The sequence below is a fragment of the Molothrus ater genome, chromosome 16 (assembly GCF_012460135.2).
Source record: "Molothrus ater isolate BHLD 08-10-18 breed brown headed cowbird chromosome 16, BPBGC_Mater_1.1, whole genome shotgun sequence".
NCBI lineage: Eukaryota > Metazoa > Chordata > Aves > Passeriformes > Icteridae > Molothrus > Molothrus ater.
Genome location: NC_050493.2, coordinates 9,439,352 through 9,463,848, shown reverse-complemented (window position 1 = coordinate 9,463,848; position 24,497 = coordinate 9,439,352). Strand labels below are relative to the sequence as shown.

The window sequence follows — 24,497 nt, the reverse complement described above, 5'->3', positions numbered from 1 at the left end:
TGAATTTTCTCCCTGTCTCTAGTTCTGAACTGGATCTTCATGCAAGGCGGGGAAATTCCCAGGAGCATCATATTAATCTTCAAGATGAGGCTTCAGTTGTGCATCCCCCTTGTCCTGGCCCCTCAACAGGGAGGAATATTACCAAAGGCAGCTGCTATTTATTATCTCGTGACATTTTTTGTATAAATGACTGTGCAACCGGACTCTGCTCTTAAAGCCTTAATTGTGTCATTAAAGAGGTGTTTCATCTCCAGTGGGCTGAAATTGCTCCTTTCTGTGCTGTCAAATTGGGCTTTGTGTGTTTTACCCAACTCCATCTGTTTCCATTTTCAGGCATTGAGTGAATGCTTTTCTATAGCATACAGGTGTCTTCTGCTTGAAACAAATCACAGAATGTAGATAATGGCCTGCTCTCATTCAGCCCAGGGCGTGCAGTTGCAATTGCTGATAGACCTGTCATGTGTTACAAAGAGAGTCTGTGAAGTTCTGCTTTGATTTTGGAGTGAGTTGTTTCATTTAGAGAGCTGTAATCTGAATAATCAAGAAGTTGTACCTATTTCTCCCTGAAAGAGCTGTTTCCAGTTCTACATGTGGCTTGTCCTTTTAATTTGTTAATATTCTCTGAATGTCACAGGACCATTATGAATAAAAACAGGCTGGAAATGCATTTGCATTACTATTATCTCATTAATCTGTTATCAATAATTGAAAAAAATGGTTGCAGAAAAGGCACTGTGAATATTCACACAAGTCTCCATTTATATAAATTTTTACATCAAAGGCACTGCAGGCCAGCTGTTAGGGGAGCGATGTCATATGACTTAGACCTTGGCTATTTATGAAAAGTCACACTAGCTTATATAATTTAAATTCAGCACAGTTAATTAAGTCCAGCTTTTAATAGAGATCCATTTGTATGCTTGTTTCACATTTAAATTAGTTTAATTTGCATACAAAAATTAAAAATTTAGCTAATCTAACATAGGAATAGAGTAAATGTATAAATTTGTAGTTTTAATTTTGTATTAGTTTTGTTGCAGCAATTTGTCTTCTGTAGCCAAGATCTTTAATCAGCTGCAAGGTAAATAATGACTTCTCTTTCTAGAAATAGCAGTGGTGATGTAGCTATGTAAATAATGACCAAAAAATGCAGATATTTTTATTGCCTGGCTTTTTCTGCCATTTTCCCCTTTGAGGCCACAAGCAGCTCACACTACATCCTCAGCTTCTGTTAATTTTTTCTCACTTGCCCCTTTTCCCACTGCAATGGTCCTGGGTCTTTGAATTTTATCAGACATTAGATATGCCACTCCGATCTCCAATCACACTGAGGATGATGTCCTACAGAAGAGTAAATTGTATTTCTGTTGTATATAAAGGAGACCTTCACTGGTGAAAAGGGAGGAAGAAATCAGCCTCACAAGGACTGTGCCTCTGACATGCCTGAAGTTGATTTTGATCTTGTTATGCCATGTTATAATGCCAGATTTTCAACTCTCTGTTTCTTATGGAAAACCATACAGAAAGTGAAACTATTTAATTCTGTAAATTTGGTTCCATTAAAGTTGCTTTAACTAACGTAGTCCATTGTCCCGTTCTAGGGACTTTTCAACTGTTCTCTGGAAACTGGGCTTGAAGGAAACAAACCAGGATGTGAACTGTAAATCCTCATCAGCAAAGTCAAGCAGAAAGCTGGCCAACAGCTGCCAAGTGGCTGATTTTGTGTTTGTGTGGAGAGCTGCTGTTTGTGTTTGTCCTGATCAAGTAACACTTTGCAGGCTTTGCCTGAGGACTCTTCCCTGCGCTGGCAGTGGAAGGCAGCCCTGTGCTGAATATTTTAACCTCCCTCAATCCTGTTTTCTTTCTGCTTTCACGTGCAGGTGGCCACACAGGCACTGGTACCAACAATGGGAGGGGAGGAGATGCCATTGTAGCAAATATGAGCAAAATCAGCAGTGATAAACCTGAATTGTTTCAGTTGTTCGAGAGAGCTTTTGGCAACTCTTAGCGCTGTTGTTGTTCTTTCATGCAGGTTTCATAATAGCAGTGGGCTGGGCTCTGTGTGAGTGACCTGATGCTACTGCAGTCTAGAAACAGGGTTTTTTTCTTTTCATTTTCAAAGCAGAAAAGATTGAGAACAGTAATATTGAGCACAGTTTTGTAACAAATGTTTTACCAAGAAAAGTATATTAATAGTATCCTGAAGCCAAGTACTTTAAAAATCATCTGTGAATCTGAAGGAGTTTGTTTTTCTTCTTAAGCAAACCCTATAAATATTTTGTGGACTTTAAACATCCAAAGAGATATTTTGGAGTTAGAGGATGGATTTGTTATGTGACCTTAGGTACATGACTCAACTTCCCTCTCTCTCGGTTTCACCTGCTGTAAAATGAGCTGTTAGCACATTGGAGGAGGTACTTGTGTTAGGAAGTTGAATTGCTACTTGTAGAGTATTTGTGATTTTGGGTGAAAGGTGCTATAGAAGTGCCTTTTCCATTGCTTCTGTAACTTGATTGGTAAAAATATGATTTAAAGAATCATATTAAAGCAGAACATATCATAAATGTTGTTTTTGAAAAAGGAGTAAAAATTATAATTGCAACATTGCCAAATAATAATAGAAGGGCTTTAATTCCAAGTGTTATTGAGTTCCTTCTTCTTGGTAGCTAATTATAAAAATGTTCTCAGTTTCAATATTTCTGTAAGCCTTTTACTTCTTTAAGGTACTGCACCCATTTAGTTACTGTTTTACTGTTCATCTGGAAAAAAATGTTGAAATATGAATTTTTTTCCAGCCTTAAGTGTGAGCCTGCCATGACATGGAAGTTTCACATCTTTCTTCATAATCCATAGTTATGTAACAAAATATGGAAACCAGTGAGTCTCTTACTACGTAAATACCATGGATGAAAATGTGTTTTCTTGAATATCAGTGGCAAAAATCCTTGTGGCTGCCAAAGGGCCAGAATTCCTCAGCTCTGAAACTGTGTAATGTTCTGTTCCCCAGCTGAAGTAGTCATCAACATCACTGTGTAAGCACTTGTGGCATAGAGTCATGTGGCCATACCCTGACATTGTGAATGCTTTCTTTTTCTTGTAAAAAGTTACACAGGGGTTCAACTCTTTTCCTTACTGACAATGCTCTTATCTCTGTGGGTCCATAGCATGGCTCTGAATACTCACACCACTTACAGCTGTGGGAGAAGGCAGAATCCTGAAAAACAGTGCTGTCCTACAGTTTTTGTGAAAACAGGCACCTAGGGGTGGAAGAAGCCTCTGAAGTCAGAGAAGGGAATCCACAAAGGAGTGAGCCCTCATAAAGCTCTAAAGACACTAAAAAACCAAAATCAAAACCCCAAATCAAAACTTCCATGTGACCTTACAGTCACAGTCAAAGATATCAAATCATGTAGGGACACTGTTTCTCACTAGATGTTTGCAGAATTGTTTGTTTTCTGAACACATTTTAAGAACTAGTTTGTGAAATGCAGAGCTTTATTCTAGCCAAAAAGACTGTATTTCAAATGAAGGGCTAGAGATGAAGAAAGCAAGGCAGTGGAAAGTGCTGAGGACAGGACAGCCATGGAATTGCTACAGTGGCACACCATATTACAGCTGAACCGAAGTCAGTGCCTGTTTGTGGGAGGCTTGTGAGGCTGTCCCTCTGTTATGTACAGCAGTTTGTAACAAGGCTTTGCTTCCACTGCCATGGGTTTGCTGAGACCCTGGTGTCATTACCTGAAGCTGTGGGAAACTTCTCTAAGTAATGAAAGTGAAAACTCAAGGAAGGACAGAAGGGTAATGAATCCTGACTCAGAGACAGCATGAGAATTTTGCCCAGGGAAATACTGGGCTGCTGCCTCTGGTGGTGCTGTTGATCCTCTCTGAGTGTGTGATTGCTTATTCATTTGCCTTTCCAAGCTAGCATCTAAGACAATATGTTCAAAGGCTTCCAGGACATAAACCAGCTCTGTGTGAGAGTTCTTGCAGGATTTCATCTGAAAATCAAAGTATCATTTGTACATTAGCACAAGTTTATTCTTGGGTGAGGGGAAAAAACTCACACAGACAGAGGTTGTATTAGCTGCCCCTAGGTATGAATTGGATCCAATAAATTCACAGAAAAATATATTCCATGCAGTAAAAAAAATAACTAATGACCTGTGTTTTGAATTAAGGGGCTCACCAACTATCATGGACCATAGAGGTATTTGCTCAGCATGATATGAAGTGGATGGGAAAACAGACTGCATGGGGAAATTTCAGCAGACAGGATTCTATTGGTAGAATAGGGAATGGGCAGGATGGTGTGAGAGATCTGTTTGTGGCCAAGAGGAGGGAGTGTGGTTATCTCATGGCTGGTCACTGTTCTCAGCTCAGGCACTGGGGTGGCTCTATAAAAGTTGGGGCAATTTTAAACCATACTAAATTTCAAGAATGGACAAATGCCATTGAAAATCATTTTTGCAGCCCTCCTTCTCATTCTTGTATTGAATTTTGAAAATTTAGAATTCAGCCTGTGGCCTGCATTGATTTCTGTCCTAAATATTTGGTTTTCTTCTAATACCGTTTTGCCGTTATTCAAGACATTCTGAAAATGAAGACTATTTTATATCTTTGGATTCTTTCCCATGGTTTTTATTTCCTACTACCTTGACAGAGGTAAAGAAAAACACATAATGCATAGAACCCCACATAAGTTTTGTAGAACCTACTTTTTGTGGCTCAGTGTTATTCCTCTCCTGGCCCCCTTTACCACTTCATCTATTTACTGATTTCTTACAGTGATCTGGAGAGAGACCAAGCACGAAAAGAAAACCAAATCAACCTTTTCTTCTCAGACATTGTTTCAAAAGAGCTTGTCCACCTCCAGACACAAGTCTACATTTTGTTTTCCCAGTGAAATAACATTATTTCAAGATATGAGACATGAAAAAAGATAAATATGTAGGCCCAAACATTTCTTCTCTTCTTTTGATTATTTTTATGACAGTTTATGAAAGGCTGAGGAGACCAGAATATTTCTGGGTTTTGAGGCACATTAGGAATGGTTTAGGACAGGAATATAATTAGACTGGGTAAGTGAAGCCTCCAGTGTCAGCAATGCTCTTTAACCCCCACAGCAAAGTCTGCTGCCTGGCTGGGATCAGTGAGACAGATTTGGATGGACTCCTCAGGCATCAGGCAGGGTGTGTGCTTCACCAGGAGCAGGGCTGCCATTCCCTGGAACACAAGAGTGGCCACATGGCTGGGAGCAGAAGTGCCCCTCTTCTGACAACGTGCCAAAAAGCACAGCACTGCAAAGTCTGGTTTTTTCTTTCTCTTTTTCCAAATGTTTATTTACTGTGTGAGTTTAGGCAGGTTTCTCCTTGGACATGTAAAACAGATTTTCCAGCTGGGCTTTGTATATTTGCCTGCATTGATTTGCATAGTATTAAATTGCAATATTTATGATTCAATTTTGCAAAGTGCTGCAGTGATATTGTGATTTGGTTTTGATCAAAGTACTCCAGACACACACACACATTCTGCCTAACCTAGAGACCACTGGCATGCAGATACTTGAATCTAAGCAGTAGAAGAAAAACAAGACTTTTCCTGACTAATCAGGATACAGACTCTGTTAACCTGGAAACAAATGGTGGCTGATTCATGTTAAAATAACATTAGAATTGTAAATGTTTTTAGCAAACATGAAATCTGTTGCATGCAGATAGACAAAGATCACACTGCTTGGTTGTACCCTCAAGTGATTTAACATTTGAAGTTCAAGCACCAACATGCTAAACTGCTGGTTCAGTATTGTACAATGAATGATAAATTTTAGAAGGAAGTAAGAGCACCAATTCTATTCTTGATCAAAGGGATGAAATTGTAAAAGAAGTCTAAGAGAATTATGTATTAAAATCTCTGACTTTTCTTTGAAAATGCAGCCAGTGGCATTCCTACAACTGTAAATCTGTTTTTTCATTATTTTTTCCTAAAGCCCTCTAAGCTTGTGGCTTCCATGGCATCTACAATGGCAAAAAAATATGAAATGTTCTACTGTGAAATATTTATTTCATTTTATCTCATTTAAACATATTTATCAATTTTTTTTACTGAAAACCTTATATATGGTATGAAAACTTGCCTTTTGAAATAGAAACTATCTAAGGAGTCATGCTGTCATGCTTAACTTCTGAATAAAGCATGACTGCAGCATAAACTGATTTAGGAAAGGAGGGTTTGGCTTGCTTTCTAAAAATGCTGTCCAAAGCCAAAGAGGTTAACACTTAGGAGATTTGCTTAAAAGGCTTCTTCCACTTCTTCCTCCAGTAATCTTGTTTGCTTTTTCACTGGGTGGTTTTTAATGCTTCTCAGGATAAATCTGATTGTGTCAGAAGTTTTGCAACGCTTCCATACACCAACAATGACACAAAATTGTTTGTGACCTTTTTGGTTGGAGAGGACCTTCCATTTGTCGGAGGATGGCAGGAGCAGTGAGCAGAGCTGGGCACCCCAAGCCCTGCCCTGCACCCAGGGCTCCCCCTGCTCCCGGGGGGCTGCACACAAAGGGCCACAGCAGAACACAGTTCATTCACCTTGTTCTGCACGGGGGTTTAGCATCTAAGAAAGCCTGCTTGCTTTTCCTTCAGGTGTCAATTTACCTTCTCTAACGCTGACCGAAAAAGCTCTGCTATTCCTGACCGCATTTATTTGTAACAACTGCTCTTAGCATGAACAGAATTGAATTTTCTTTTCACACATCGCTGTTGGCATTCTTCTGTGTGCTCAGTTTTGTTTTCAATTTTAATACTTTTGATTGATATTTTTGTCTCTTTTCGTACACTGCTGCTTATAACTCTTAGACATATGTCTGAATCAGCTACAGATGAGCTGCAAATACCAGATGTGATGACATAGGAAGCTGCATGAGAGCACAGAGAACCCAATTTGCAGTCTGAACATGTAATTAAGATGTGGTTTTAGTGCTGAAATACACTTGCATTTTTATGCCTTTCAACTGCCATCATACTAGATTTACACTATTATTTCTCAACATGAAGAAAGGCCTACAGGCTTTTTGAATTGTACTGGTTAAATGAAAAAAATAAGTCCCAGTGATGTAATAGCTATTTTTTGCCTAATTTATTTTTATTTTATCTATTTCTTAACTGCTTTAATTTAAAAGGATTTTTAGTAATTTTTCTGTATTGAAGTTGATTTTTTTTTTCCAAAATAGTTCTGGCATAAGTAGCATAAGTAGTTTCTATTAGAAAGTTATCTTTTTCTACTCTTTTTTCAGGAGGAAAAAAAGAAAGGAATGAAGTAATTTCATAGCTATACTTATGCATAGTGAGTTCTGGATTTTTCTTCTTTTCCTGTCTCCCTCTTTTTAGACTCTATGGCATTTGTATTATTAAACTCTTGAGCATGGTTGCCAGAGGTTTCCAAACAAGAGATATGTGTCAAACTGAAAGGAACTCATGTTCCCTGGCAATTCCCAAACTTGCCCTGTCAGAAGAAAATGAGTTTGTTCAGGTTTTCCTGCAGCTTGGGCCAAGTCCAAGGCAGAGCCCTCACATAAGGCAGCAGCATCAGTGGCTGACAGGCAGCCAGGACGAACTGGGGCTGCAGCTCCCTGCCATGAGCAGTTAACAGTGACACTGGTGACACAGAGGAGTGCACAGCTCCTCTCTCCCGTTTCCCCAGGAACTGCAATCGCACCAATTGCTGGGCAAAATGAGCAGCAGCAGTGCTGAGCTGCAGCTCTGCCTCCTCCCCTGTGGCAGGGCCCTGGCTGCTCTCCCCAGCAGCACCTTCCATAGCCCAGAAAGCTTTGCAAACCTCCCAATGCAGAAACTACCTGTTGTACTTCATCTTGTCCTTAGAATGGAAACAAATGGTATCTTTGTGGTGATTTTTTAATGCTGTAGTATCCTAACTACTACATATCAGATTTCTTCTTAGCTTCTCTTTTCCCCTTATTCCTCTTCAAATAAGCTGTTAGAGAAAGGCTTTTGCAGAAATTAACTGTGCATTGCCAATCATGTTACTGCTCTTCCTCCATGCCTCCAGCTCTTTGTTATTATAGTGTGAATGTGTAGGAATAAAGCAATGGTCTCTGTGACTTTTATCTGTGCAATTTCTTAAAAACACATTTACTGTCTTTAGAGCCCCCTTTGCAGAACCAAAATAGCAGACAGATAATTGCTGCTATTTATATGATATTGTTAATAAGGGATTCATTCCTATCAGTTGTCTCACTATCTTTTGTGTTCATGGGTAATCCTGAAGAACATTGCAATTTGTACATATACCCATGTACAAAGCTGAAAAGTCTTAAACCATGATATCAAACATTGAACACAGGTATGAAACTCTTCCTGCAAAAATACTGCCATACATTATCTACAAAGCTAATAGTCCAGAGGGGAAAATGGGTGGAGTATGTTAAAAGCAAGTAGTGCAATGTGTAGGCTCCATGGTGGGAGCTGTTAAAAGCCACACTTCTGATGCAATCTAGATTCGAGCTGGGATCCCACAGTGTTGCTATTTATTTGTAGGTATCCACAGTTGTTTTCATATCTTTAGGATCAATCTCTTTGCTTAAATAATTGATGAAAAAAATTGCTTTGCAGGATGAAAAGTATGTTTATATTGCAAAATAAAACAGCTACAGAGAGGGATGTTTAGGAAGGGCTGCAAGTGAAAATGCTCAGCATTGTTAGGCTTTGTCATCAAATGAGCTAAGCCTTGTTTTTATTGGCTCACTTTTATTGCCTGAGCATAAAATTTCACTCATGTCTTCACATCACTTAATGTGTAAAAATATTTCATGCAAAATTCATCAGCATTTCATAGAAATAGGTTGGAATAACCCATGTTTGATTTATATTTACTTATTTTCTTCCTAAGGTCACCACTGAACTCAATGGATGGAAATAAACCTGGTGGTTACTGTAAGCTCATTTCTTCTGAAGGCTCTACCTTCAAGGCCAAAACACAAGCAAAAAGACAGCAAACCCCTCATTCTCTAGCAGTTAGCTGGATTTCTGGTACTCTTATTTTAGATCTCCCCATTATGTCCCATAAAAATGAGATTTTTGTTTCATTTTGATTCATTATCACATAATAAGGATTTTTTAAATCAATTACTTTCCAGAGAGCTAATTTTCAGTGAAAGAGTGTGAGTTCTCTATGGTGCATAACTGATGGAATGTGGAGTGGTGTTTATAAGTTGAACTTGTATGAATAATTGGTGAAGATTTACTTTTCACTATTTTAATGTGCTGATAACAAAAAAAAAGAGGCTGTTTCTCTGTGGTAAGAGCATAGGTGCAAAGAATATCAACATCAAGAACAAGAATTAGGATGCACAGATTTAAATTTGTTCTTTTGGCATGAAAAAGAGATTAAAATTTAATAAATTCTTATGAATATTCTTCAGCCATTACCAAACCAGGGAGTGGACCAAGTTCAGAAAACTCAAATTCACTGTGTGTGAGTCCAACCCACAGAACTAAAAGTTTAAACCTAAACTGAATACACCTCAAGGTCAGATTTCCTTTCTTTCCCAAGTTCAGTCCAAGAAAGGAGCCAACATAGATGGCAGTGTCTAAGAGAATCCTATTTTGGTGCTAAACCTGCTTCCTGTTAAAGAAGGACCATTTGCAGTTTCCTTCCACCTGCCATGATGTCTCTTCTGCCAAAACCAACAAATCCCCAAAATTCATAAATCTGTTTGCTAAAGGATGGAATGGGCAATGGCTGCTTGGAAGTCTGATTGCTTAGAGCACAATTCCCCATCCTCAGAAAGAATATCCTCCTGTAGATTTTACAGTAAAATGTTGTTTTTTAAAAAGCCAAAAAAAAGTGTCAGCAAAGCAGATGATTTATCTCAAGATACTGAGGCTCTGCACAAACGCCACATTTATAATTAAATATGAGTACTTCACTGGAAGAAGAAATGAGTGTTCTGGATGATGAAACAGGAAAATATTTTGATCAAGACTCTCCAAGCGTTTTGTATTTACCTATGACAGCGTGCCTGTGGGTATCACAAGCCAATTGGGTAAATAACAGATAAAATAATTAAATTATTTAGTGGAAGCAAGAAAAGGTCTTGTAATTTCATCTGCATGCACTGGGCAGGCTGTGAAATTTGCTGGGTCTCATCAGAAGACGTGAGTGAAAGAAGTGATGCTCCACTTCCTCTGGCTGGGGCTGGGGAGGCTGAGGGAAGGTGCTGCAGGGGGTGGTAAAGCAAGGCTTGCTCTGAGTGCTGCTTGGCTGTTCTCTTGGGCCTGAAGTAGAAGCAAGGATTAAAATATGAAAGACTTCCCTAACAAATGCACCCTCAAAAGCTTCAAAATCTCCAGCCACACTGGGCTGAGTAAATAATAATAATAGTAATGAAAATATATCCAGTTTTTATGTCACACTTTCTTTAGCCAGATCTGTAGCTCCAGTGTTGAGTTGGGCAGATCTAGTCAAGCATTATTTATGACACAGCACATACCTGTGGATGTATGAAATCATTATCTGAATCACCCTCTGGATATTACAAGTGATGCTTTAATCTGTGCTTCCCTGTTTTTCATGGTGTTAAATCCAGTGAGATACTCCTATGCCCAGATGTTTTTGATCCATCTTTGTGTAACTGCTTATGGAAGCGATAACTGAAAATTATTTTGTCTTTGAAGAGAAAGCACAATTCCTTTTTCAGCCTTCCAAAGAAACATGAATATTTACCTGTCAGTGTAACAGTGTGGTTGGTATAGGAAAGTAAATTAATACAAACATATTGAGTCCAATTAATTTTTAGTTCTGCTTTTTCTAAAAGTGGACTGTATCAAACCTGTGAATGCATGGGCAGGCATGTTGTGTGTTTCCATTTTTCCAATTACAGTGTTTCTTTCCAGGCCAGAGCACAATGAACTACAGGGAGAGTCTCATGGTGAGAGACAGATCTTGCACCAGCACAGAGTTACAGCCATTTCTATGGAAATTGAAGGTTTGAAGTTTGGGACAAAGCAGCAACAGATTTCCCATGAGACAAGAAGATTGCTCAAAGATAGCAGCCCAGAGCAAAGCTTCAGGTGATCTTCCCTTCGGATCCTTCTCTGTGTGCAGAGGACACAGGACCAGGTCAGTTTGCTCATATGCTTCGCTTTTCTGGGGAGTTGTTGCCTGGTGCCTTGGCACAATTGTGGCCACACTTGTTCTGCAGGGACCTAAGCAGAGAGATATTTATTCCTTGAGTGTCATATTTGCAGAGTCTCACTTTGCAGTTTTGCAACTGCAAGCAGAGCTGGATCAGAGTCTCATGTTTCCTCTGGGATCAAAGAACTGTGCAGCTTCAAGAAATGCTGGGAGCTGTAGACTCAGAGATGTGATGGTGGGTCTGCTGCTTATATCCTCCTAGCTTCACTATATCAAATCAATTAGATCTGATTTAATCCCACAGGAGACTAACAACTCCCAGCATCAGGGAAGGCTTTCTCAGTCTGTGTTTTGGGAAGGAATTTTGTTCATTGTATGTTCATTTAATCTTTTTTTTTTACAATGTCCAGTCAGTTCCTCAAATGTTTGTGTGTTTGTGTGCAAGAAGGAAAAAAGAAAATTCATGAAAGAAACAGAAAATCAAATGCAGAAACATTCGTATTCTCAGTTTTTACTTGCATGTTTTGCATGTTTGTGCACCTCTCTAGCAGCTGAGTGATCGTTTCCCAGTGTTCTGGGGATTTAGAAGTTGGGTTTGGAGTATTTTTTCATTTCTGCCAGAAGGTCTTAAAGATATTTGATAACTTTGCACTCCCTGAAATTCAGGAAAGAAAATTAACTGTTACTGAGCTAGACTTGCAGAACAGTGTGACTGGATAAATAACTAATAACTCAGGATAATGAGGCCTGTTTGAGCTCTAGGAAGCTCTTATGCAACAGGATGGACTACATCTCTTGCAGCTTAGCTGAGTGGAATTTGAAGTTGGATTGTTCATGCTTTCCAAATGAATGTCCAAATGATGTGCATAAAAATTTGTGATGAGTTACCTTTGTATGTCCTGGGACTTGAATTTCATGAAGGTGTTCAGCTACAAGATCTCCATCCACTTGTAGCTTCAGGCATGTCAGTATTGCTTAAGTGAGCAATAACCATTTAAGCATGGAGTAAAAACATGGTTGATGAACCAGAAATAAGAATAATTTATGCAGAAAAACCTCTTTCTGCACTTTTCACATAAATAATCAAATACTGCAAAAGCACTGAAGAAAACCAGGATCATGTTTTCTCAGGTGACCAAAAAATTGAAATTTCTAAACACTGGGTGTTTATTGCCACAAAAAAAAATTCAATGACCACTTCTGCTGGGACTGGTCTTGGAGCTTGTTAACCCTTTTCCCTCAGACAGTCTCTCACATTCTGAGGTGGGAAGAATTTGGCACTGCTGAAAGAGATTCTGTGGCTTGAAAATGGAAAGGTAATGGATGAACAGAGTGCACCTAACAATAAGTCAGAGCAGTCAGCCAGCTAGGCTAGAGATGCTAGGAGGTAAATTTCTCATCTATTTGTTCAGGAAATGGGTGCTCTCTGTCTCATTTCCAAGTGGTCCTCTGCCTCTGCTGGTTATTCCCTGGTGGTGTGTGTGCCAAGGTAGAAGGAGAGTGAAATTCTAGTGCAGTGAGGAAAACAGTAAGCACATCTCAACTCACCAGTACATTGCTGTACTCCAGGCACTCATCTGAGAATACAAAATAGGCACAGAATGTCCTCACATCATTCAGGGATGTAAATGGCAGCAGGCAGTAAGGGGAAAGGTGAACTTGGTCAACAACCATGATCAGTACTTAAGGAATTCTGGAGGCTGCAGCAAATAAAGGAATTCCTACCAAGAAATGAGGAAAACATCCTCTTCTAGTGAATGGAGAAGTGTTTGTGCACTTTGAGCTTCTTCAAGTAAAAATACTTCGTTTTTTGAGCTAAAGACATCCACAGCAGCCTTTTCAACTCTGTCCTCTCCTGTGGTGCTGAATCAGACACTGCAATGCACACATTGCATGGCACACATGCCTGAGCAGGCCAATGTCCAGCCACACTCTGCTCTGTCACCTGGAGTATGAGGTGCAGCTTTAAAATTGCTTCCTGGGCATCATCTTGCTCTCACTACCGATGCGTGGGTCATTGTCACTCAGTAGCACAATGCAAATTGATAGCAAGGACTCTCTTGTCTCTTGTTTTCACAAGAACTTGAATCTTTACTGAAATTAATGGAAAACCTGAACATGATCAAACAGAGATTAATGTGACTTGTTACTTTTTCATAAACTAAATTTTCACAGCAGACAATCACTGAGGAATGAGTAGCTCAATTCTAAAATAAGCCAAATTTTTAGGACATCAGTAGTTCAGAAGAAAGCAGCTGTGTAGAAATTAATTTAATACTGCCTCTGGTAAAGCTTCACTTTTTCAGTTATCTAAACTTCTTACCACTTATGGCCCCATTCTGATGAGGGATATTAATGTGCTATAGCTACAGTTGCTACAAAACATTAGAAATGCTTCTTCCTCCAATCCTTTATTAAAAAAAAGGGTTAGTGGACTACACCCAAACATGCAGAGGGATCATGCAGAGTAATGGGCACTTAAATAAATATGGTTGGCCTCAAATGCATGGAGAAATATAGAACACATCCCTTACTAAGTTCTCTTGAGGCAAATGAATGCACCCTCAAGCCACTATCAATGAATGCAAAAGAGAATGGATTACACACACTCATTAACCTGCTGTGGGGATCCATAAATACAGGTCTGAATGTTGGCAGGCAAAAAATGCCTTGCCCTGTGACTTGAGGTCAGAGTGAACTCAGTCTATGTCTGGTTGCTCAAAGATGTTGTCAGGTTAGATTTGCACTGGTGGGCTTGATGTTGGCCAGCTCCTTCTCCCTGTCAGAGCTCTCTGAAAGCCAACACGAACCCTGGATGTCAGCGCGGTCATCCAGCTCTCCAGGCCTGGCTGGCATCAGGGAAAAACCTCTGTGTGACCTTGGGATGCACTCAGGAGGTACTCTTGGGAGGAATCAGGGCCTTGAGAGGCTGAAAATGGTTGAAAACCGTATTTAGTTCTTGTTCCATAAGTCCGGACAGAAGGTGTGAATGTGTAACAGTTTCAAAACCTCTCTTGTTTTCTGCTGAGAAGTTTGGATCACAATGCAGCACTTTTGTGTTTGTGAAAATTCACCTGCATCTAAAACTTGGCAAAAAAGAGAGAAGGGAGGGGAAGAATATGGGAAAAGCATGGAAAGATGGTGCAATCCCCCTGGAAGAAAATGTCCCTGAAATTATGTTTAATTTAGTTTAAGATTCTAAGAGGCATTATACAACTTCTGGAGCTGAAGTGCACAATCTTTCAAGGTTGATTTAACTGTATGGTTATAATCTAGCTGCTTTAAAAACTTGTACTCAGACGCATAAGAAATATATAGGTTCTGATTTCATAATTTTTTTAAAAGGTACATTCAGTGGCTCTTGGGCAGATGAGAGAAGTTTCTTAGAGTGTTTCATCTCTCATTTTGTTATGCTTAAATACCTTTCAGCTTTGATGACTGGCTTGACCTAAATTGACATCTGAAAAAGAAGCTCAATATCAGTGCATAAATCTGTGATAATCACCACATCATTACACAGTAGCACCTTTTGAAGAAGGAGTTGTGAAGCTGCTTGGTATTCAAAACCCAGCAGAAAGCTATTAACCCTTGTTTTTATAAACAGATTTAAAACACCACTTGTAAGATATAAAACCAACGAGCTAAAGTAAAACTGAGCTATTTGAGATGGGATTTTGATGTACATTTTGTTAGAGGTCTGGTATCCTGAAGTGCAGATAAAGGAATGTAAGTTTGTGATGAAAATTTTTTCTGGCATGGTGAAGGCTTGATTCTTAAATCAGAAAGCTCTGAGCTGTTCTGCTCTTTTTCTAGATACATATCTCTGTCCGGAAACAGGGAGAGTAGCATTGCTCTGAATTTATGGGGAAATGATGTTAACATCCATATGTGAAAGCTAAGCAAGGGTTAGAGGGAAAAGACACCCTGGTTCTTAATGTAATATTGTCTAGATGGGGCCTTCTGTCATTACAGGGTGTGTAGCAAGTATTTACAGCCCCTGGAAACTATTATAAACTTAGACATTCAAGATGAAAATTATTTTGAATTTTTTACTCATCATTGTCCTTTTCCCTCCCCACAACTGTTTCTTTGTTCTCTCATTTATTTAAAATAATATTTATCAGGCACAGAAATAAGCCACCACTGGAATCCCTCTTAGGAATTTTATCATGCACTAATCGTTTGAAATCACAAGATCTCAGAACATTCCTCCAGTGATCTACTATTGTACATCTTGCAGGGAATGTGGAAGCTCTTACTTCAGAACTGTGTGGGTTCCTTCTCTTTTTGGGCAGGTGTGTAAGTTTTTCTCTCTCATTTGTGTAGAAAGCTGTGAGAAATACACATCACAATGCACATGTAGGCATATTATAGGATAGCTCAGGTTGGAAGGGACCCACAGGGACCATCAAGTCCAACTCCCTACTCATCACAGGTTTGGGACATAAAGAACTTGGGCTGAACCCTTTGTTTACATCACAGGTGAAACCTGCTGGGAAATGTCTTGCAGGGGCATGGGGTGGTTTTGTGTGCATGTATGAGCTCACATCATACCATCACCACTTCTTGCATGTCATTTTCTTATCCCTTAATTGCAGTCCTTGTCTTAATTTTCCTTGCATTTCCAAGTAACATGATATTCCACATAAAATTTGACCATGATATAGTCCCGGTGAGCCAGACCTTGTTTCCAGCATGGAGGCAGAGTGTCAGCTGCCAGCAGCAAGTGCACAAGCTGAGCTAGGGGAGAATGGCGCGTCGGTCGCTCACTTACCGACCGCCTTTAGAGACGCGTACTTGTTCAGCTCCTTGCCTGGGGGCTGCTGCTCGTATGGGTTTGTGATCTGTCCCAGGCTGGGGTAGGAATGTTGATGTGCCATCTGAGGAAGGAGGGGAGATGTTGGCATGACATTATTCATCTGTGGTGGATCTGTATTAAAGAAAATCAACAAGCATTAAGTAAGGAGTAAATTAGACTTAAGGTTTTCAACGTCATTATTGAGTACGGATTAGACAGAACATGCCCTGAGATTTAGGGCAACAAAACAGGGTTTATTACAAAGTGGGAGTCTGAGTACAGCAGACCTGTACTTTGAACAGTTAATGGTATGGTTAAAAGCTGACAAGTAATTATGGCAACACACAATATTTTTGTATAAGAAGGTCTTTGAACTAAAAAATAGGTTTTCAAAACAATTAAACACCGACAATACTGAATTTGCTGCAGCATCAAGATACAAAGCAAAACATGGAGTTTGTTCCAAGTTAGACTGAATACAGGGCAGTAGAGTGGTTCTCTGCAGAACCAAAAGAGCCAGACTCATTTAAATTGGCTCAGGCTGCTGCACATTCACAGTTACACTGCTTTTAAAACCAGGAGCGGCTTTGTTATTTGTACAGTGTTATGTTGTGTTCTGTAGACAAGCATCACAGTGTAAAATGTGCTTTTTTGCCTCATGACTATCATTAGGTGACTTCTTCAAAGCACACAATTTGTCCTTATGTTTTCTCCTCTCCCCTGATGTTGGGTATAGTAATATCATACCAAGCTCATGTTTTCTGTAGCAGACATACATAAAAACAGGAGCTAATCACTGCTTATGTAGAGTTTTATGCCACCACTAACCCTATACCCTTTCTGAAATTGATTTGTTCCTTTTTAGTAGAGAATACAGCCTATATACTTTCTTTCTAAGATAAAATTTATTTGTGGTTTCTAGTGTTCAGTTCCAGCCTCTAAAACATTTGATCATAATTGTATGCTGCACTCAATTTGCAAACCTAAATTTCAACAGATTTCAATGTGGTCAGTGTATCTTTTTGCTGAGTCTTTCTCTAGGCTATGTATTTTGAGACACTTTGAGCTGATTGGCAATTCTAGAACCTTCTCATGGCTTCTGCAATCACAGACAAGCACATTTATCTCCTATAGTGAGACCATAGTACTGTCCCGGTGACAATACAGTAACTCCCACAGCATCAAGAACAGCATAGAGATCATGTAGATAGAAAGCTGGTCAGTTATGGGAAAGGCAGTTTTATTGTGATGGATGGATTTGGAGCATCCTCCAAGTGCCCACAGGATCTGGCAGGAGCCAAATATCCCTGCACTTTGCCAGGATTTTAGGGGAATTGAGCCACCTGGCTTTCCACAACTCATTAATAAGCAGGAGCTCTGAAGTCAGTTAACAGATACACTGCTGGGAGAGAAAAGAAAACAAAGATGTTTTTAAACTTCTTCCCTGTCTGTGGTGCCTGGTGCAGCCTCCTGCTGTTCTCACTGGGGCTGCCCTTGCAGAGTTCTGTCCATCCCATACACCTGTGCCTAAGGTTGGAGGGTACCCTGAGGTTACAGGACAAAAACTGTACCAGTGCTATCATTCTTCTTGCTGTTACTGATTCTTAATAAGGAAGAACCAAAAATGGGAAACTTTTCTGTTTCAGAATTCCCCAAAAACTATTGGAACACTTTTTGAATACTTTTTGATAGTTTACCTTGAAAGTTGTTAAGTCAGCAATTTCACAGAAACAGTTGTTGTTTTAAGGAATTGTTATTTTGTAGTAAGTAAAAATTCTCAGTATGTTTCTGTTCAGTTCTAGTACTGGCATGTCTGAGGCAAGTGAGTGACTCTTAGAGCAGGAGTTTCTGCAATCCTGTACCCATTCCCATTCCATCTCTGGAGTACACCCTCTCAATAGAATGTTTGAACCAATGAATAGCTGCCCACTCTTTCCAAACCATCCACACCTTCGAAATATCTCTCTCCTCTGGCTGCATCTGTGAGTGCACTTTGAGCAGGAATGCCAGCACAGCTGTATTTCAGTAAAGGGCAGCACTGAAGGTACCAGCATGGGTGGGACCTTCACTGTAAGGAAAGTGTCAACTTTTTGACCCTACAGTCATGGATTTGTCTTCTGAGTAGAGCTAAATCAGTACTTCATGGATGCTACTGTTATCAAGTCCCCTTGTGGCAATTATTATTCAATTATTATTATATGTCAAAACATCATAATTTTACTGCATTAAAAATATTATGAGCACCACACTCACTGCTGAAACGACTTCCAGCCATGGAGACTTGTAAAAACAATGTAAACAAGGCATAGCTAACTAGGACAGGAGTCTGTATCTGTTTCTTACTTAGACATATCAGTTTTATTCAGTCATCTCTCCAAACACAGTGGAGAGAGCTACCCCAGGAATGTACTGGGGAAGATGACCACGTTGAACTTGTGCTTTGTCCGGGTGTTCAGTGGCAGACTCTGTTGCTTCTCAGTTGCTGGGTTACTGATGGTGCTGTCATTTTCTCCCCTGAGTGTTTGCAAAGATGTAAGGAAATATGTTTTCAATTTCTAGATCTTCTTTGACTTCTCTTCTGTCTTTTTAAAAGCCCAAGGCTCTTCTAAATTATGAATTTCAAGCGAATTAAAGACAGTCATTCTCACACTGCCACACTGACTAACACAGTGCCCCTCACACACAGCCAGATGCTTACACAAGACTAAGTCATCACATAGAAGACACAGCTCCAATTACTCATTCAATTGGCCATTTGCACAAAGTGAATCAAGCAAAAGGCCACCTCTGGAAAAGTGCTGTTTAGCCATACTGAAGAATGATTCCTATTTATAAAGAGGCTCCCATTGGAGTGAACTCCTAGGGCCTACAAGAGAAATCTCAGCTTGATATATACATCTGTCTAAATCTAAATCAAACTAAATTTTAGTCTAACTGGCCATTACTGCTGAATGTTGCATGTGTTCACAAGCTCACTAAAGTGTGTGATCTGATTCCTTACCTTTGGTTTTCTAGAAATAAGTGAGCACACTTGTGTCATTTTCTGCCTATGTAGTTAACTTGATGATGTAGGGAAGTAAATTCACCTGTATTTGGATGCTGCTCAGGAAATGCTCATAACTGAAGCAGCAGTGGTGCAATGTAAATTCTGCAGCAGGCTGGGCTGTGGGCAGTGCCAGTCTAACCACAGTGCAGGAGCCCAGAAATCTGTGAGCAACTAGGAGGTTTTGAGCAGCACTGCCCTACCTTGGGGCAATCCACATTTATAACTAAAAAAGGGATTGGCCTTGGTAGTATCATACTTAACACTCCTTCAGTCTCAGCAATACAGAATTGGGAGTCTCTCAGGAAATAAGACATTTGATTCACAATAAGACATTAATTCACAAGATGTTCATGCAAAATCTGAGATTTGTTTAAATTTTTTTTTCCAATTTGAAGTTGGAAAAAATAGTGATTGTTACATTTCAGGGAGGAAATAATAATGATTTGGATTCTTCAAAATATTTTGTGATACAAAATATTCTTCAGTTGGAAGACAGTTTAAAGACAAAAATCCCTACCAGCTTTACCAGTGACCCCTTGTGCCAAGTGAAATTATTTATACTTGTAAACCAAATATTCTGTGATTGGTATTTGCAAATTGCTGCTTCACTGAATGGGGTCAACTTTAACCCGAAAGCTGTGGCTGTGCTCACAGATTATTTTTGGCAATGTGACACTGGTATTGTCCACCACAGTATTCCATACAACCAGCTGCATTGTGCCCCTGCCAAGTTATGTATTTATTTTTAAAAAGCAGAGTATGAACACCACAAATACTCAAAAAACTGTTTGTGCCACAGCTTCTAGCATGAATAATCAGACCTGATTAGCAATGGTGATATTGTAAAAAACCTGCAATATTCCCAACCTATCTTATTTTTTGCTGAAGCGAGGAAATGCCATGCCAGCCTGCTCCCTAACCTTCTGAAACTTTGAGGGGTCATTGTGGATGAAGTGTTTGTGGTTTGCTCTCTGTCTTCCTGCTACCAGCCCAAAATGAAGAGTTTGAAATATGCTGGAGCTCACCACACACAAGTTAGATGTCTGATGGGCAGAAAATGGGACAGGGAAAAAAGGAAAAATTTAATTTTTTTTTATGCTGGGGTGTTTTTTATTGTAATTCCCTTAAGACCTCTAGGTATAAAAAAGCTGCTGGGGGACACATGGATAAGAAAATAACTGGAAGGAAGCTGCACCAAAACCAGTTTATAGCTAGAGAAAGTGAGGTTTATATCCCAGCCACCAACAGTGAGCCTTTGGAAAGGCTGAGGCATTGGTTTCTGGTCTCCCTAGTAGCTGACAAATATTGATCATTACCTTATCTCTTTACTACCTTGACCTGTAGCTCAGCAACTGAAGATATTACAGTTAACTGTTTACTGCATTTTTCAAGTGAAAATGCTTTTTGGCAGCCCTCTCTGATTGTGAACTTTGGAGTTAGTTTAGTGTGAATCACGAGGCAATAATGTTATTGGTCACTGTAATTATTCTGCACTCTGTCCAACTAAGGTGGTGTTATATCTGAATTATGCACTTCATTCAGGAACCAGGTAATGGGCATGTCAGCAAGTATTAAATACAAATAAGAACTCAAGGTAAAACTAATCATAGTTCCTTGTATGAATGGGGCAAAACACTCAAAGCTGAGCAGTTTGATTTCTGCATTTTCTGTAGCATACGCTGTGCCTTCACCTAGTTTGATTAATCTTGTCAAGAAGCTGCCAGAGCTGTGGGAGACTCAGGGTTAGAGGAAGGGCTGTGAGGAGGCTGCAGCAATAATGAGCTTGTTCACTGCTCCAGAGCCAGGAGCCTGCCATGGGCATCCCTTGAGCTCAGCCACTTCCCTCCTCCTCTTCAGCCACGGGAGAGGGGAACCTGCTCTGCAGAGTGGCCTGGGAGTCATTCCTTTCTGTACAATGAAGCCAATGATTCAGTGCTTGAGGACAGGGAAAATGAACAAACTCCATAGGCACAGAATGGAATCTATTAGGAAATGAGTGGTTACAGGCATCAGGAAAAGCACAAATGAGAAAGGCAATGCAGTAACAAAACAGGAGAGGGTGGGGGGAGGCCAGGAAAGCAGAATGAGATTTTGCTATAAAAGCCACCTGCAGACACACATACAAAAGAAATGAGAGCAAGACAGACAAAAGAAGTCTGGGGAGTCAAAGGGGAAAAAAGAGAAAAATCAGAGCAAAATATAATAATAGCTGAGCATTTTCAGATACTCAGGAGAAAAAGATATGCCCCGAACTAACTAAAATTGAAAATAACAGCTATGAAAAGAGGAGAGAGCTGAGTGATTAGAGAATATCAGTATAAAATTGCTCCCCTCCCATCCATAACTACAATGACATGAGAAGCATATTTGCCTCTTTGTTCTTGAGTCTAATATACTTAATCATAAGACCAGCTCATCCAGCACTGCAAATCCATACTCTTGTTCCTACAAGCTTCACCAAGAGAAGCTGCAGATGCTGGTTCTGAAAAATCCTCCATATGATGACAACTGTAGGATTTCAACAATGTGACTATGGCTGTACAGTAATTCTTTTCTCTTTCTCCCTTTATAATAAGACTGTTGTCCATTCAGAACTCACTGTTGGAGTGACACTCCAACCTTTGCCCTATGTATTTGTTCTTCCCTCTCTGTAGATTGTCCTTCTGCAATTGAACTGACCCTCACAGAGGCTTTTGTGTTTGTGCATTTTCTTGCACCTTTATAACTTTAGTATTTTGTGTCTTTGTAGGTATTGTAATGCCACTGTCATTGTCTTTATTTACATTCTTTACCCCTTCCTTCAGATTTGCATTAAATGCTGTATTTTAAAGGATATCCTTATTCATACCCAGCCCATGCAAGGGTTTGTTCTGCAGAGGGTGGTGCATCAAAACCAGGGTGCCATGTCCATGAGACAGTGCCCAGTTTGTCCACATGCTGACACCCTGAGGTGTGTGGCAGCCGCTCTGCCCACACTAAATGTGTGACAGGGGGCTGTAGGAGCCCTAGTGGGGCTGATATGCAAAACAGTCTCTGAAAGGTGTGTGCTTATCCCATACTCTAGGGGTCATTCCCAGAGTGAGGAACAGGTTATGCCCAAAACCTTACAAACTTGAATAATTTTGTTTTTATTTGCTATTACAAATATCCATAGCCTTATTCACCACATAGTTGAAAAGTGGTATTTCTGGTCTTAACAAATTATTGGCATTCTGCTGCAACGTTTTCCATAGTCTAGCACAAGTCCTAAACTGATAAGTATTCCTCTCATCTAATCTTAATTTCTCTGCCTTGCAATTTAAGTGATTTTGTATTTTTGCAAGAACAGATGCTTGCAATCCAACTTCTTTATCATTCCTAATTTTGAATGGTTTTTTTTACCACTTTTCAAATATTTGTCTCTCCTCTGAAATAATAATTTCGCTACTTTCAATCTTTCCAATCTTTTATCATTACTGCTGCCTTTTCTCAACACTAGTGGCCTTGCAATGAGGTTCTACCCTCAGTAATCCATAGAGCTGTGTTGTCCTGTATATAATGCTGTTGTAAGTCATCCCTATATATCTTTGTCCTTTAAGACCTGCAGACTTTTTTGCTTTTCTCATCAGTGATGCACAAGTCATGTGAGTAGTTGTCCCTAAATGTGATAGCTCTGAGACAATACATCTTTTTCATGGCAATTTATGCTAGTCAGTGATCTGTTCTGTCTCTGCACCATATCACAAAAACATTCTTGTAACACAGACAACCTACCCATCTAATCACAATCACAGAAAAGATCTGAGATGATTGGGATGGCATTTCATTCAGCAAAAAAAGATGTTTCTGTTAATGGAAGTGACAGTCTACAGTATAAATGCATGTCACCAAACATACTGACTGATGCATCTCTCTGTCCTAGCAAGTCACTGTAGGACTCAGTCCCATCGTGCTGGGATTCTCTGTGGTGCCACTGAGTGCAGGAGTCTCCCAGCACACTGAGCTCTGATGTTTTATATTCACTGCCTGCACAATTAGCCCCTCACTCTGCTGCTGTCTCCCATGGCAGAGGCTGTGTGGTCCCTCACACACGTAACCTCAGTGATCTCTGAGGACAGGCTGTCCTGCCCCCCAGGAGATGCAGTTCCACTGTCAGAGCAGAGGCACTGGGCTCCCTGTGGCCCATGGTGCTGGGGCTGTGCTGGCAGCACAGAGCACAGGCTGGGAGTGCCTGTGCACCAGCAGGAGCACAGAGCTGGCTGGCACCAAAGGAGAGACAGCGTGGCAGCTCTGGGCACCTTGATCTCCTCTGAGACACCCATGAACAAGGTTACTGTGGGTGCAGTCCTCATGAGGAAGAATTATGGTAGGGAGGTTCATGGGCTGATGTTCAGAGACAATGCCTTACATCTGGACATGGGAAAGAAAGTTGAGAGCCAGGTCATAAAATCCATGGTGCTCTGCCTTTGGTGCTTATCTTAGGAGAAGCTGATTTTCCTCTGGCAGGAGATGAACTGCAGAGATGTATCAGTGACCTGTGTAGTGACAGTGCTGCTGTTGCTCAAACAATGCCCTGTGTGTGTTTCTAAATGGCAAAATTCCCAAGTTTCATTCCAGTGCTGTGGAATTCTCTGCTGCTGTCAGATGAAGGCACTCACACCATACTCAAAAACAGATGGACTCTTCATTTGAACTACTTTTATCTGAAGTGAAGATGAGGACAGCACTACTTTTACAATATAAATCCTCCCGCCTCCACTCCTTTAATTTCTATCTACATCCTTCAGAAACTTACCTATGTGAAAGTCAGAGATTGTATTTCTTTTAATAATGATATAAGGGGTGGGTGAATGGGTGGGAGTGGAGTTGAAACATAAAAGAAGGAAAATCAGTAGCAGTGTGACCAAAGAGATGTGAGGCTCCACTGCTGTGTCCAGCCAGGGAAGAACACTCAGTGTTCCTGTAAATGGGCCTTTTTCTTACTAAATGTGCTGCAATCACTTTATGTTCAAATCTATGGGAATTACATGTATCTATGTAAGAATCTTATGCCTGGGAGCTCTTCTGAACTCTTTGTGACAGGTTGCAAATGGGGAAAGAGGCAACTGCATCTTTGTCTATCAGTTAAAATCAAGACCTGTAGACTGAAGCTTCTTCTAGATGAAGTCTGTGGCACTGTGAGGTGCTGAATTCTCTGTGGTCACAGGGATTTAGGAGATGGGGCCTTCATCATGTTTCAGGTTTGGGCTCCTTGTTTCTGGTTAGGCTCCAAGTGTGTAGGAGCAGAGTTCTGTGAAATCAGTTGGCTGTTTTACTGCCAACCGAGGAGGGTGGGAGTGGAATATCACTGGCCTTGTGACTAAACTGGCTGGAAGCCTCTCTCTTCTGCTTTTCATTTCCCCTGGGCTCCATACTGTACCATCACACTCACATCCTTGTAATATTTTCTGGGCTCCTGCTTTACAAAAGAGCTGCAGTCTGAGGTTGGTTTTCCATGTAGACTTTTATTATGTGGCAGCGGATCTC

At 40.2% G+C, this 24,497-nt stretch overlaps 1 protein-coding gene across 3 annotated transcripts in view; it reads right to left on the bottom strand.

Moving 5' to 3' along the window:
- The window catches only part of SHISA9 (shisa family member 9), a 179,105-nt gene that overhangs the window by 3,920 nt on the left and 150,688 nt on the right, over positions 1-24,497 (bottom strand). For all 3 annotated transcript variants that reach the window (XM_036392079.2, XM_036392080.2, XM_036392078.2), the window contains one exon: positions 15,923-16,078. In XM_036392079.2, coding sequence (XP_036247972.1) covers positions 15,923-16,078 — 156 coding nt within the window. The remainder of the gene's footprint in view (positions 1-15,922; positions 16,079-24,497) is intronic.